The sequence below is a fragment of the Episyrphus balteatus genome, chromosome 3 (assembly GCF_945859705.1).
Source record: "Episyrphus balteatus chromosome 3, idEpiBalt1.1, whole genome shotgun sequence".
NCBI lineage: Eukaryota > Metazoa > Arthropoda > Insecta > Diptera > Syrphidae > Episyrphus > Episyrphus balteatus.
The window spans coordinates 101,204,452-101,220,203 of record NC_079136.1 but is presented as its reverse complement, the minus strand read 5'-3'; the positions used below and the strand labels follow the sequence as shown (position 1 = coordinate 101,220,203).

The 15,752-nt window shown below is 34.2% G+C and overlaps 2 protein-coding genes across 3 annotated transcripts; one reads left to right on the top strand and one right to left on the bottom strand.

Moving 5' to 3' along the window:
* Positions 1-857: 857 nt before the first annotated feature.
* LOC129913431 (chitobiosyldiphosphodolichol beta-mannosyltransferase) lies at positions 858-8,206 on the top strand. The gene is made up of 4 exons (XM_055992106.1): positions 858-1,606; positions 7,176-7,456; positions 7,513-7,801; positions 7,861-8,206. The coding sequence occupies exons 1-4, from the start codon at positions 1,044-1,046 to the stop codon at positions 8,078-8,080; spliced, it is 1,353 nt and encodes a 450-aa protein (XP_055848081.1). The 5' UTR covers positions 858-1,043; the 3' UTR covers positions 8,081-8,206.
* A 3,047-nt stretch (positions 8,207-11,253) lies between these two features.
* Positions 11,254-11,927, bottom strand: LOC129913430 (E3 ubiquitin-protein ligase RNF13-like). 2 transcript variants are annotated; one of them, XM_055992104.1, is made up of 2 exons: positions 11,642-11,927; positions 11,254-11,584 (listed from the first exon to the last, which is right to left on the bottom strand). In XM_055992104.1, exons 1-2 carry the CDS (start codon positions 11,806-11,808, stop codon positions 11,437-11,439), a joined length of 315 nt encoding a protein of 104 aa, XP_055848079.1. In that variant the 5' UTR covers positions 11,809-11,927; the 3' UTR covers positions 11,254-11,436. The 2 variants fall into 2 exon arrangements, with proteins under 2 accessions (XP_055848079.1, XP_055848078.1); XM_055992103.1 differs by having other exon boundaries at positions 11,273-11,587.
* Between the last annotated feature and the right edge of the window lie 3,825 nt (positions 11,928-15,752).

The window sequence follows — 15,752 nt, the reverse complement described above, 5'->3', positions numbered from 1 at the left end:
CTTTTACATTATCACACACTCTTTTTTTTTAATATCATATCATGTAAAACAATCCTGAAATAATTGCTTGATTGATTGATTTTGCAAAGTTTTTTTGTTGAATTTCCCACAAAAAGTTAAAAAGCATTGACCTACTATATATGGACTGCTAGTCGTTTGACTTTTCCATACAAAAATTGAAAAAAAATGATTCCACATCTTTCTAGCTCTACTAGCGGTATAACCTTAGACGGCGAAAAGAGGAAACTTTTGGTGACATCTGTCGTCATTGACTTAATATATATGGACTGCTAGAAGCATATTCAGGTTGGTTCCACTTGTTTCTTCGCGATACTAGCGCCCTAAAAAAAAGCGGAGAATAAGTGCAACATTTTTGACGAAGTGCGAAAGGAACAAATATAGAAAAACAGAGAAAGCACTACCTTTTAACGACAGATGTCATTTACTAAAAGTTTCCTCTTTTCGCCGTCTAAGGTTATACCGCTAGTAGAGCTAGAAAGATGTGGAATCATTTTTTTTTCAATTTTTGTATGGAAAAGTTAAACGACTAGCAGTCCATATATAGTAGGTCAATGTCTGTCGTTAAAAGGTAGTGCTTTCTCTGTTTTTCTATATTTGTTCCTTTCGCACTTCGTCAAAAATGTTGCACTTATTCTCCGTTTTTTTTAGGGCGCTAGTATCGCGAAGAAACAAGTGGAACCAACCTGAATATGCTTCTAGCAGTCCATATATATTAAGTCAATGTTAAAAAGTTTCAATAAATTGGTAATTAAACATTATTCGTGCGTACGGCCCTTAAAATATCAGCATGAACACGAACACGACTAAAAACAAAATGCAAACGTCAAATTAAAAATGACAGTTTATGTTGACGTATGAAATTCCAAAACAAGAAAATTTTGTTGAAATTCGAAACCCTAAACGAACTACATACATCTGAAATAATAAACCATAACATAAATCCATCGAAAATTCAAAGCCTTTTTAAATATTCCCACAAACCCAACAATACTTAAATCATAAAAATCACCCCCGCAACTGATATGGTCGATAGACAACCACATCTGCGGCGTCGAAACGCTTGTATAATTGTCCTCGGTGACATTGGCCGCAGTCCCCGCATGGAATACCATGCCAGTAGTCTCCTCGACGAAGGCTTCAACGTCGACATAATTGGATATGTCGAAACAAAACCCATTGATGCATTACTTTTGTCAGGGCCAAAGTGTAAAATAAACGAACTTACCGCTGTCCCCGATACAAACCTGACACCAAAACTCAAATACATATTCAAAACAATCTGGCAAACGCTAAGTTTGCTTATCGCACTTGTTTCAATTCGGAGGCCTAATTTTCTTCTAGTCCAGAATCCACCTGCCATACCAACATTGGTTGTGTGTTATTTATACTGTACAGTGACACGCACCAAATTAATAATCGACTGGCACAATTATACATACAGCATTCTAGCGTTGACTGCAGGCGAGAAAAGTTTCATTGTTAAACTAGCCAAATGGGTTGAACATCGATTTGGAGCCAAGGCCAATGCACATTTCTGTGTGACAAAAGCAATGCAAGAAGATCTCAAAGTAAATTGGAAAATCAAGTAAGTTTAATTTGAATTAAAGAAACTTTTTTTTTTATAATCGCGCACTAAAGGGATTAACGTACTTTTAATATGGTGAACACAGTACGAGCATAAGGAAAATAGGGAGGAGTTTGATAGGAGATATCGATGAGCATTAGTTTTGAAGTTGTGACTTGTGAGTTTTGAAAAGGGATGGGAAAACAGAGGGAGGTGGAAAAGACTGTTGTTTCTAGAATTAGTGCTTATTTTTGTAAGCAGTGTTTTGCCTAAAGCTTTAGAACGGGTAATACATAGCTGAAAGTCGCAAATTTATAAAGCCAACTTCTTCTGATGTCGTCAGTCAGTAGATATTTAAATATATGCCCATGATTATGAGAGTGGCTAAATCACTTTTTGCATTGTTTAAAGAAAAATGTACATAATAATTTTCTTATAACGATTTAATTGTAGGACATATTTCTTTTTTGAAATCACTTAAGGAGCAATAAAGAACCTAATTTTCTGCAATTTCGCTTTACCCTTTAAATACCTAATAATTATTTTTAGGTCAGATTTGATCGTTTTTTTAGTAGTGAATAAGGGCCATTTCTTTCACTATTGCTCAACTTGAAGCAAACTCTCGAGTTTGCCAACTTGAGAGTTGACTATAATTCGAGAGTTGAAACGCTAGCTGTAATTTCTTTTTATTCACTAATTATTTTCTCAACTCTCCAGTTGAGGATCTAAAGTTGGCATACTTCAAGTTTGAAAAATATCCTTGGGATATTTATGAAATACTAGCTAACCCCACCCGCTTCGCTGAGTGCACTTTTAAAAAAATAGAACCTATTTGAAAATAAATTTAAACCGAAAAAAAACTTGTTTATTGTAATGAACATTAACCAATATTGTAATCTAAGCAGTTATTGGACATTGTTAATGGAATAATGGCACTTGATTCTGAAGGCCGAATTACACTTCAAAGCAATTTTAACTGTAATGTAAATTCAGAAAATGAATTGATTCAAAGTGTATTTCCAAGTATAAAGACAAATTACAAAAATCATGCTTGGCTTAGTAACGTGCAATAATGGCTGGTACAAAAAAAATGTTTCTGAAATCAATGCAACAATTTTTAACGATATAAACACACAATTTTTTTGCCAACAAATCGGTTGACCCTATCACAAATGAAAGCATTGTATTAAATTACCAAACGAAATTTTTGAATTCATTGGATATACCAGGACTGCCGCCACATCATTTAGCGCGGAAAGTAGTAGCGCCCATTATAATGCTTCAGAACATACAGCAACCTAAACTTTGCAATGTACAAGACTTGTCCTGAAGAAGTTAATGGCTAATTGAAGCTACCATTTTTTGTGGAAAATTCAAAGGCGAAGATGTGTTGATTTCTCAAGGTCCAATGATTCTGTCAGTTTTCCCATTTGAATTTAAGCGTCTTCAATTTTCTGTAACATTGGCATTTGCTATAACCATAAATAAGGTCTATCTTTAAAAATATGTGGTATTAATTTAGTGAATCCTGTTTTTTCCCATTGTCAACTACATATATGTTGGCTGTTAGCGAGTAAGAAAACCATATGCTATATTAACATATATCAAAGATGCAAAAACAAAAAATGGTGTGTATCAAAAAGCCTTGCCATATTATTAGGCCCAAGCAAAAAAATAAAATTTTTGGTTTTTGTCTAAATGTCTTGAACTTTTTTTCTGTCCCATTTACCTGCGCTTATGATGTTGATAAGGATTGCCTTAAAAAAAGTCAAAGAATTCATACTTTTTGATACAAAATAACGTACAAAAAGGGATAAGCCCCAAAAGACGTTTCCTATGGAATTCATGCCGGGAGAATTATGAGACCGGTGCAATACTTTAATTTTTATTTCAAGGAATAACGTGACATTCTTAACTTTATGGCAAGGACCCAGTCTTGCATAGATATAGAAGCTTCGAGCCTCGAGCCTATTCTGAAATCGTAGAATCAAAACGTTCCCAAGCTCATTTTTGTGTTGGTCTGGAGCCTTTCCCTGAAATAGCAGAACAGCACTTAAATAGCAGAACAGCCAATAATTCTTTGCCGCCGGGTACAAAGGGGTCAAGTCACAAAATTGCATTTTCGGGTTTTGATGAAATAAGAATAATCTCTTTTTTCTCTTTTATTTGGTTTTAAAAACATACATTTAGAGCAACTCTTTCCTATAAAAATAAGAGGATCAATGCTCAAAAATTCATCGATTTTCATACATTACCTCAACTTCAATCGCATTTTTTTTTGCAAACTATCATTTACGACTTAACCCCTTTGTACCCGGTGGCAGAGAAAGGATCAGAGCTTCTATGTTTATGCAAGTTGCGATCCTTGCCATAAAGTTAAGCGCATGCCACGTTATTCCTCGGTACAAAAAAATAAGTATTGGACCGGTCTGGTAATTATCCGGGCTCGAGGCTCGAAGCTTCTATATCTATGCTAGACTGGGTCCTTGCCCTAAAATTAAGAATATCACGTTATCCTTTTTTGATTAGATTAGAGCAACCAATGCACCAGAAAGCGTTGGATCCCAATGAGTTTCTGCTTCAAGCTAATTCAAACCTTGACAGGCATCACAATATTCAAAATCAGACTATAAACAATAATAATTATTTTGAAAGCCTGTCTTAATAATTTTTTTTACAAATTAAGCTAAGTTAAAATTTTTAAAAAGAGAGAGTGTTTCTTCACTCGTTCATATTGACAGTTGTGTAAAGATGCGAGAAAAGGTATTATTTTTTTTTTATACAAACCATCTACTTATTAATACCATTCAAATAAAAAAAAAATTACCAAAATCGGACCAGCCAAACGCGAGTTTATCGGCCACACACAGTTAACGAACTCATTTTTATATATAAGATAAAACAAAAACTATCATTTATTTAAATTAAAATTCTGTCGTATTGATAGCATATTTGTATTCTATTTTGTGTTAAATGTATTAAATTGTGAAAAAAATATCAAATTATTATGACAAAACTAAAGAAAAGCGCAAATTTTTTCTCGTAAAATTTCTAGTTTCCTCAGCCAACTTCTATTTTTTCCAAGAGTTGAGAAACCTAAAGGTTATCAACTCTCGAATTGAGAATCAAAAGTTGAAAACGTCAACTTGGAGTGAATAAAACCGAATTCGGAAGTTAAAGATAAAATTCCTGAAGCTATGATTAACTTCGAGTGAAAAAAATGGCCCTTAGTCCTTTTTCATAATTAAGGGCATTTATAAGACGCTGGAAATTTTTTGAAAAAGCTATGAAGTGCACAATGTTATCCTTTTTTTTTTAAAGAAAGTCTACGGAGGATGCCGTTTTAAAGATCTGTAAAGAGATTTAAATTAGCTTGAACATTTCTAAGATACCTTCATATATGTGTTTATTGACAAAACTTAGGCTTTTGATACGGTAGGCCAAGTTTTGTTTTTATTTAAACATTGCATATAAACGTGTTGACGAAATTAAATTAGCAAAAAATTGGTTGACCCGTTTTTAAGAAAACTAGAGATAAGTGTAATATTGTCATCTGGTAATTTGTTTTTCAGGCCATTTAGTATTTGTCGCGGAACTTTCAATTGGGAGTAGATTTTTTTCAGCAAATTTTGATGCACTAATTTTTAACAACAAATCAAAAAAATTGCTAAACATCAGTACAATTTGTGCTTGTAAATAGTATTTTGTACAATAGGGCGCTGAATGAAAACAAAAGTAGAGGAACCTAGATAGTTATGAAGGTGGTTAAAAAATCGGTTCCTCGACTATGGAGAGTTTCAAAATCCAAAATAATTTGAAAGAAAAACATTGCAATCTTGAAAAAGAAATAAAAAGGATTTTTGGGGTATTTGCTCACGAATGGCCATTAATATATAAAAATACATTAAGATGATTTTCTAGTCAAAATGAGGATATGGCGCAGGTCAAGGTTTTATTCCTTTACTAACTTCTTCTTCTTCCTTTAATTTGTTAATTTGGCGCCATCATGATCCCGATGTCGAGGGGGATCAGAACTCTCCCACGTTTCTGCTTCACACTAATGATCTGCCAGTGGGGTTCGCCAAGTTGGCCTCAGAAGTCGGCGCCAAGCCTCCCTGTTTTCTAGTGTTCCATTTCTGAGGCCACTGAATGCTGGTGTTTTTGCATTTGCTTGTAACAGAAATTTTTAGGTATAACTTTCTTCTTATTTCATATTGGAACATTGTATGATATTGCTTTTTTGACGGCATTCCCAGGATCTCTCCTTTGAACATGGCAATACTAACTGAGTCGTCATGTTAAGTTTTTTGGGAGATGGTATTTTTAACATGAAGGCTTCCTCGGATCTTAGTATGTGCTTCTTTTTCTATTGAACTTTATAACTTTTGCTGTCATACGAAGCATCTTCATCTCAGCTGCCGGCCGTTAACTTACTCTAATAATTTCTGTACGTTGTACAACATTTTTAACGGTATGTGACTGCTGGACGCACAATTGCAGTGTAGAGCCTTCCTTTCAGCTTCGCTCACAGAAGCTAGCGAAATTGTCCCGCCATTAAATCCACCTTACGCTAACGCGATGATTGATATCGTCATCACAAGTAGCTTCACTATATTTTATATTTTATGTCTGCGAGAAAAATTTGACGAGGAGCGACTGAACGAATTAATGCTGCTGAGCATTTATAAAGATATAAATATTGAGATATAAATATTGATTATATGGAGTCTATACAAAAATGGCAAAAGTGCGGATTTTATTATTATAAAATGTTGCACCTTACGGCAAATGCTTGATACATATCGTCGGCGTAAAGGAAAATTGTTCTAAATCCACTTTTTACCGAAAATGAGTTAATGATGCAGTTTTACTAATTTGAGGGTGCTCTTTCTGAACTTGAAAACCATTTTTGTCAAAAAAATTTCATTCCACAGATAATATAATTTAATGGGTCATAGAACAATAAAAACAGGGAAGTAGCCTTTTGAAAACTAGCCCGAGTATTCTTGATTGTTCTAAGTCCCATCATATTTTGTTCTAAGTCCTTTTTTTATTTAAGGAAAAAACGTACTTGTATAGGAATTTTTCTATGTCCAATTTTGGGTTTTTAGTTTTTAAAATTATTTAAAAACAGTGTGCACCTAGTAATGAGGTAAACTTGTATATTTTATTCAAGAAAAAAAAAACAAACTTTATAAGAAACATAACTTGAATGGTAAACGAACAGAAAATTGTCGCTTTAAACCAATTTGAAACTTACAAATCGTCCCCTGTAAAATTTGCTTTTTGTGACTTAGAACAATTTTACTTTACGGCGACGATATGTATATTTATTTAACAAAAATTATTATTTAAGTCACAAAAATTATGTACGTGTTCAATATAATGTTCCCCGTAAAACATATTATTAATACAAAAAAATGGATGGTATATACCAGCATAGTGTCACAGGTACTACCGAAAAACGAAAATTTTAGATTCACAATCTCAATTATCTGAGATCTCAAAAACTTCTATTGGTTAATTTATTGCTCACCTTTTTTTTCAATTCCCTGTATTGACATATATGTTATTTTATTCTCCAACGAAGCCATGCAGTTGTCCTTTATGACCGTCCACCATCTCAATTCCATCCGATTGAACTGAGTCAAAAACACGAATTGTTTATGAAGTTATCCAAAGATTACCCGCAGTTTCTACCAAAAAATTGTTTAGATTTCAAAGAGAGTGGAGTCATAGAATCCACTGCACTCACTCAAAAACTCATTAATGGAAATGTTCTTTACAAAAATAATCGCACGGCAATCATTATATCGAGTACCAGTTGGACACCAGATGAAGATTTTGGAATATTACTCAAGGCATTGGAAGGCAATTGATTAATTTGAGAATCTATAATTATTTTAACTAATAGAAACATTTAATAGAATACGAAACAACAGCCTCAGAAAATAGCAGTTTATATCCTGAGCTGTTGTGTATCATTACTGGTAAGGGCCCTCAAAAGCAGCAATATGTAGACAAAGTAAACGACTTAAAATGGAAAAAAGTTTCTATTATAACACCATGGCTGGAAACTGAAGACTATCCCACAGCTGTTGCGTCAGCGGATTTGGGAGTGTGTTTGCATTGGAGCTCATCAGGCTTAGATTTGCCAATGAAAGTTGTCGATATGTTTGGATGCGGTTTGCCAGTTTGTGCGATAAATTTTAAATGGTAAGATATGAAAACATTTAACCATCTAATCTATTCTTCACATTTGTTTTTTTTTTTAGTTTGAAGGAATTAGTTATCCATGGTCAGAATGGATTTGTTTTTGATAATCATCGTGAACTGGCGGATCAATTGAAGTTTTGGTTCGAAAATTTCCCAAGCAATCCCAGCTTATTGGAATCCAAGGAAACTTTCAGGAGAAATTTACAAGAATTCCAATCCCTACGATGGCGTGAAAACTGGAGGCTAAATGCTCTGCCCATATTCAACTCATTTATATGAGTTGGATTTTTTATTATGCTTATGTAGGTATTATTGTTTTTATTAGCAATATATTTACATAAAAAATGAAAACACTTTATGACTGGATATAAATCTATACACATGGGTATAACAAGAATGAAAAAAAAAAGAAAGTAAAATGCAAATAAATATATATTTTATACCTAAGTTATCAAAAAAAAAAACGGTTTATTATTTATTATTGTCGTAATAAAATCCACAGTGGCACTCTTCTCCAGCAATAAAGCTATTGGGATTAAATGTCTATACACAACGGTTTAGTCCTGAAGCCATTTCCCAATAGACCAATATCTCTTATGCTCCCATTTGGATCGATCCAAAATCACTATAACTATACCAACCCATAATTGGTTTTTGGCAATAACTTTGAGGTCACCATTCCGCTTAGATCTACCTGGGGCAGTGACGAATTTATGAGAGATGATTCAATTAATTTCTATATAAATGGTTCAAAAACTAAACACGTGGGTGGCGAAGCTTACTCAGAAAGACCAAACTTAATTGTCTTCATCTACTCCCTTATTCCTGTTATATCTTCATCGGATACTCGCATATCCTCTGACAACCACCCTTTTATTGTTAGTTTCTGTTTAAAAAAAAAATCGGTTAATGTTCGCGACTTTCGATAATCTCTCATGGAGATGTCGGAACTTTAAAAAATTCACCTTTTTTGAGTGCCGGGACACAGACACATTCTTAATTTTGGTCTGCAGCAGGGAAACCTGAGGGGCCCGGACCTTAGTTTATCTGCGAAATAAAAAATATTTATTTCAGTATTTAAATCAACTCTTCACAAATTTAGGAAGCGTATGAGTATGATGAAATGGAAAAATTCTATAGGAATTTCATAAAAAAGCTTTTTAACTTGCCCCAAAATACACCTAGTTACGCTATATACCTAGAAACCGGATAAAAATAGCAGTGCTCCCCAAATAAAACAAAAAGGCTAATATTATCAACGTTATAATATATTTCACAAAACTTTAAATAACAAATTAAAGTATTTTATTAATATTACCAGAAAAAATTAAGATTGATTTTTTACCGTTGCTTTTGTCACAGATACATCAATTTTTAAAATGCGTGGTTGTTCACAAAAATAGCAGTGCATAACATTGTACTGCCTCTATAAGGCAAAAAGTAAGAAAAACTATTGAAAGTTGTATGAAAGTGTATTAATTATTTAAGATTACCATTAATACTTTGTGGATCAACCGTTATTTTAATGACTGGAATGCATTTTCGAGACATAGAGTTCTTTTAATTTTGACAGCTCTCGACCGCTATTGAAATCCACGAATCTTGCACTATCTCCCACAATTCTTTCGAATGCTTCGGTTTCACTTCATGGACCTCATTTTAAACATTCCCTCACAAGTTTTAAAATTGGTTAGGGTCGGGGGATTGTGCGGGCAAATCCATAGCGCACACCTTTTTCTCCTGAAACCATCATTTTGCCCCTTTCTAAGTATTCTTTGGGCCATAATTTTGTCGGTATGCCCAAATCAAAGACATTTCCTCTTTAACATAGGGTAACATAACCTCCTCGAGAATTTTTACGTACTCCATTATACCCCTGATGGGCCTTGATGGGATAAATAGGGATAAATAGGCTAAACCCCGTTTTCACGGAGTATCGTGGATCGTTTGATACATTTTTTGGTCTTCTCACATACTTCTCTTGGGATCTAAGGGTCGCGACCGGTCGTCGGGAAACATACAAAATTTAATTTTTAGTTTTTTTGCATTTATTTGCACATTTGTTTAAATATTTCATTACGTTTCTCTTCAATGCCGTTTTTGCGTTTCAAAATTGCAACGATTTCTTGGTTGAAATTCTTTTGTTCTGTTGAAATATCTTCCATGGTTTTCTGCAACTTTTCAGGAGCAGTTAATGGCTTCTTTCTTTTGGGGAGGATTGAAGATGTTCCGTCCGAATCTTTAGTTCATAAAAAAGAAAGATAATTATTAAAAATTCTATTGAAAAATTTAAATGTATAGTTTTACAACCTGAAGGGTAGGTGCAACGTCTCTCTTTCTCATCTGTTGCTGAAACATTCCCCAAGGATTCCCGCGATGTACCCAATACCTCAGTGCTTTCCAGGACATATTCCGGGTGCAGACCCTTATCATTTCCTAGCAATCTATCCAACTCGCTGTAAATCGTTAAACATAAACAAAAAGTTATTATTTATAAATCATTTTATATCAAAGTCTAAAAATCTATATGAGGTTTGTTTCAAAATGCCAACAAACTAAAACAAACCAAGTTTGGTGTTCCAATCGCACATGAGCATCTCACCATGTGAGATTTTGTTCTTAAATTGAAAATTAGGATTAGATTTTAACCCTTGATTTGTTGAAACAAACCTTTGGTCTCATTTTATAAAAAAAAAATAAACACATAAATATTTAATATAAAAAAAAGTTTATTACCTTTCGAAGGGACAGGTTTGCCTATTTCGCCCGGTTTTTTTTGTTGTGCAGCTTCGTTTGTTTGTACCGCCTTTCCAAGCTCCGAAATGTACCTTGAACTTGAACAACAGAAAAGCTATACCCTTGTGCAAGCCGTTTTTGAATCAGGTTCCTCATTTTGGATTTATTTTTTAGAGCAAATGTTTTCCCAATTTTTGGTCGTAGTTCCTCCAAATATGCCAGCAACAATTTTGTTGGCGCCTCTAGCCAAAGGTCTTTCCCATAAATTTCAGGAATAACGTCCTCTGGCAATGTTTGTTGGGTTTCTTCTATATCCTCGATTGGAGTAAAGTCGTCCACGCCGTTTTCCATCACCACGGCGCTGGTTTTAACTGGCCAGGCGTCGGACTCTACCATCTAAGACACAAATACACAATTAAAAATTTTGCTAACCAGGCTGTCGGCTTAGCCAAGCCATAGCTTTTAAATTTATATTTTGCAAATTGTAATGTGTAAATAAAATTAATAATTTACTTACTTACTCAATCTATCGCTTGCAAAGAGTGTGTTTCTAAACTAAACACCTTCAGGATTAGTTCTAGATTCAAAACAGTTTTGCCAAAGCTCTAGGCACATTTATTTCCAAGCAACATCGCATCAACCTACAATGTCTATAGTCAATTGTTTATCTTGCTTGAAGGTTGAAAAGGCAAAGTTGTTTCTATATCAATCATTAATTTATAATAAATTATATACATATTTATTTATCTTATCAGTACAGTCTTTTATTTATTAAAATCTAAAAAAACAATTGAAATACAAGAGTTATATACATACAAATTAAGTTAAATTATGGAAAATAAAGGGATTTTGTTTAATTTCGAGTATAGCGCTTTCACTGATTTTGGATAACTTAATAATTAAAATATTTTTTCCCTGCAGAGCGGACATGTTTGAAGTTTCCTTTGATACAAATCGAACATGCATTTAGTGTGAAGTTCGTGTCCACATTTAAGATTCTGTGAACTTCCCGACTCAATTGATTCCTGGCAAACTGGGCATATTTGGCTACTAAAAGATAGTTGCAAATTTTTGATCATACAATTTTAATTTTTTTTTTCTTACTTATAACGAATCGGGGAACGTCGACGGGGACGACCACGGGAATGGTTTGATGATCCACCAATCTGCTGTGGTACGTCTTGGTTAAACAAGTTTGCTAAAAATAATCCTAATGCAACACCACCAATAAGAGGCAGACTTAACCCAAGTAAATAAGCAGGGAATCCCATTTTGATTAAAACTTTTTGTTTAAAAATTTATAAATTACAACGAAACAGTACTAATTTAAAAAAAAATAGGAAAATAATTATGATCTACAACCACACAATTTGCAACTCCAGTCTCCAGCTGTCCATAGGGATGCAAACGATACATCGATGTTTTCAAAACATCGATGTTTTTGTTAAAAACATCGATGTATACATCGATGTTTCTTAAGCCGATACATCGACGTTAAATCTGGAAAACATCGACATCGTTCATTTTGTTACTCGTTTTTCATTTTTTGCATAATAACAGAACTTAAACTTTCAAACTCAATCCTTTTTGTCTAGTGTTCAAAGCTTCAAAGTTTTTTTTAATGTTTACATTCAAAAGACTGTTTCTGTGTGTTCAGAAGTCAGAACGCGACCATCAGAGGCGTACATTGAGTTGCCGGGGCCCCGGGACAATATTAATTTTAAGGGGCCATTTCGATAAAGACATTTTTTTAAAAAGGATATTTATACGCCTTTCTCTTTTTTTGGGGGTCCCAGAAGTATTAATTTTTTGGTCGCTTAGATTATTTTAGTAGCAGTTTTTGAGGTCCCTGAGGTAATATTTTTTCTACTTTATTTATAATAACAGTTTCCTTCTCTGCATTGTCTCCAGTCAGTGCCCTAGCGTCAGTTGGGGCCCGGGGCACCGCCCCGCTTGGCCCAATGGTGTGTACGCCTCTGGCGACCATTACTAACATGCTTGTGAGTTCTGTTCAGAGCTCTGAACGTTAAAAAAAATGATTCCGTTTGATTAGAATTAATGGTATTTATATATAAATAAAAACGAAAATCGTATTAAGAAAATATGTTTCATTTTGTTGATAAATTTGTCTAAAAATTGAATTCAAATTAGGTTTTTGGGTTTTAAACAGATAAGACATAAGTATTTTGTTCTTTAGATACAGTAGATCGTATTTATGTCCAACAAAAATAAATCGGGAAAACATCGATGTATCGAAGATAGAACCGATGTTTTTTTTAACATCGATGTTGAAAATAAAACATCGATGTATTCAAACATCGATGTTTTTTTTTAACGATGTTGCATCCCTAGCTGTCCAGCAAAAGCAAAACGGGGATTCACCGTTTGACGTTTACGTTTACTAAAAACATATATGAGTACAAAATAGGTGTGTTTTTTATTACAACTTTACAACCGGTCTTAACTGGACAAAAAAAACGCAGTCTGGGCTAAGCAATTTACATGTTAAATACAACAACACCTAGCCCAAGGGGCTTAAGTTGTTGTTTAGCCCGGAGATTTCTCTGGGCTTAACTTTTTGAACAGTTTTAAATCTGTGCTACCAAACTAATTTTTTATTAATTGTTTAGAATTTGTTTACAAACGTGAAAACTGACGTTTGGAAGGACAAAATGTATTTAACTAGTTTTGCTAGAATACATTTTTATATCTGTTTGTAAAACATACATGAAAAATACAAGAAAATGACGAAAGCGAAAAATATGATAACTCTAAATTTTTGTTGTGTCTGCTGTTTTCGGAACATTCAATATACAGTGCTGCCAAGATTTCAGGTTAAGCCCCGAGGCGTTTTTTTTTGTCCAGTTAAGACCGGTGGTAATAAAAAACACACCTAATAAATACAAGGTTAGTGCCTGGCTACACAGTGATTTTTCAATCGATTGAAAAATCACATGCGGTGGCTACAAACTGTTGTGCCCAATCACGTTCCACTTTTACATTTTCTAGGAACAAACGTCAAAAAGAGGAACAATTTAGCAATGGAACTGTACTACCCTCAGAAAATTCAATTCCCTTTCGTGAGCATCTTCCCCCTTCACTCCTCATCCCTCTTGCCTACAAACTCACTGCTTAGGCGATTGAAAAATCACCGTGTAGCCAGGCACTTAAGCCTTAACTACATTGGCTCAAAAAGTGAAAAAGTACAAAAGTGAAAATTTTCAAACGCATTTTAGTATAAGGGGTATTCACGATCCGATGCAACTGGTCTTGTATCATTGCAAAAGTGCAAAAGTGTAAAATCTTGCAACACTACAACAACAAAATATATGGATTGAAATTTTACAATGGTGTAAAATTTTTTTGACAGATGGCAGCTCGCCGTCGCGTGTCGCCCATGATGAACAGTTTATCTTTTTTATTCTTATTCTTTTTTATTTTGTTTCTTTCGATGCAATTTGTGAAAATAAATTAACCCGAACACAACAAAGAATGAAATTATAAAAAAATTGAAAAAAAAAGAAGAAGCATCGGTGGAAAGACAACTCCGTAAAAAAAAAAGAATGAAGCTGATATAATTCATATCATGGATTCCATTCAATATTTACTATAGATAAGAAGAGGTACGTTCCCCAACTAACATTTCAGCTTCGGTTAAGGTATTACAAAAGCTACATTTCAGCTTCTTTTAAACTTTAGTAAGGTTGTTGGGCATGGAAAAAGGAGAACGTTATACAAGTTTGACCCTCTATAGGGATTTTAAACGAAGCTTTACCGAAGCTCTACCGAAGCTTTGAGATTTGACAGATAGCTTCGGAAGAGCTTGTATAGTTGGGTCACGATCTATTGTAAAAAAATAAAATTTTACACTTTTACTAGACCTGTTGCACCAGATCGTGAATACCCCTATAGTTTTTCGGGCTGGAAAATTAAAACAAATGATGCAGAAAGCTTATTTTTTGGTCTAAAAAGCAATTTGTATACACTTTTTCACAAAACAATTGCGCTAGCCAGAAAAAAAATATTTTCACTTTTGTACTTTTTCAAAAAGTGGTGTATGTAGTTAAGCCTTTACAATTTATTTCGTTTACATGATCGGATTCGAAAATCGGATTCAGTCCGAACTGAAAAGTCACCTACACGAAGACACAAAAGTGCCTGGCTACACGGTGATTTTTCAATCGCCTAAGCAGTGAGTTTGTTGGCAAGAGGGATGAGGAGTGAAGGGGGAAGATGCTCACGAAGGGAATTGAATTTTCTGAGGGTAGTACAGTTCCATTGCTAAATTGTTCCTCTTTTTGACGTTTGTTCCTAGAAAATGTAAAAGTGAAACGTGATTGGGCACAAACAGTGTGTAGCCACCGCATGTGATTTTTCAATCGATTGAAAAATCACTGTGTAGCCAAGCACAAAAGAAACAGAAATTAGGTGTTTTTTATTACAACCGGTCTAAACTGGACAAAAAACGCAGTCGGGGCTAAGTAATTTACATGTTAAATGCAACAGCCCGTTGGGCTACTGCCCTGCTTCTTTGGGTGGCTTTGGTGGCAAAGTACTACTAGTAGTTTACTAGCGATTTTCAATGGAACGCCCTTTCAACGAATTCAATACAACAACACCTTAGCCCCTTGGGCTTAGTTGCTTAGCCCGGAGATTTCTCTGGGCTTAACTTTTTGAAGAGTTTTAAATCTGTGCTACCAAACTAATTTTTTCATAAATTGTTTAGAATTTGTTTAAAAACGTGAAATCTCACGTTTGGAAGGACAAAATGTATTAAAATAGTTTTGCTAGCATACATTTTTGTATGTCTTTGTAAAACATACATGAAAAATACAAGAAAATGACGAAAGCGAAAAATATGACAACTCTAAATTTTTGTTGTGTCTGCTGTTTTCGGAACATTCGATATACAGTGCTGCCAAGATTTCAGGTTAAGCCCCGAGGCGTTTTTTTTTTGTCCAGTTAAGACCGGTGGTAATAAAAAACACACCTATTGTTGTTGTAAACAAATTTGTCTTGGAAATTGTTGTTGCTTTTGACTTTGCCAAATGCCAAACGTCAAAACCTTACTACCCCATTTTGTAAGATGGCTTTTTATACCATGGTTTAGCAGCAACACACGGAACAATTCTTCAAGCAAAAGAATTATTAAAAAAATAAGGAATTCTCCGTGTAATGTTAGGTGTGTTTTTTATTACCACCGGTCTTAACTGGA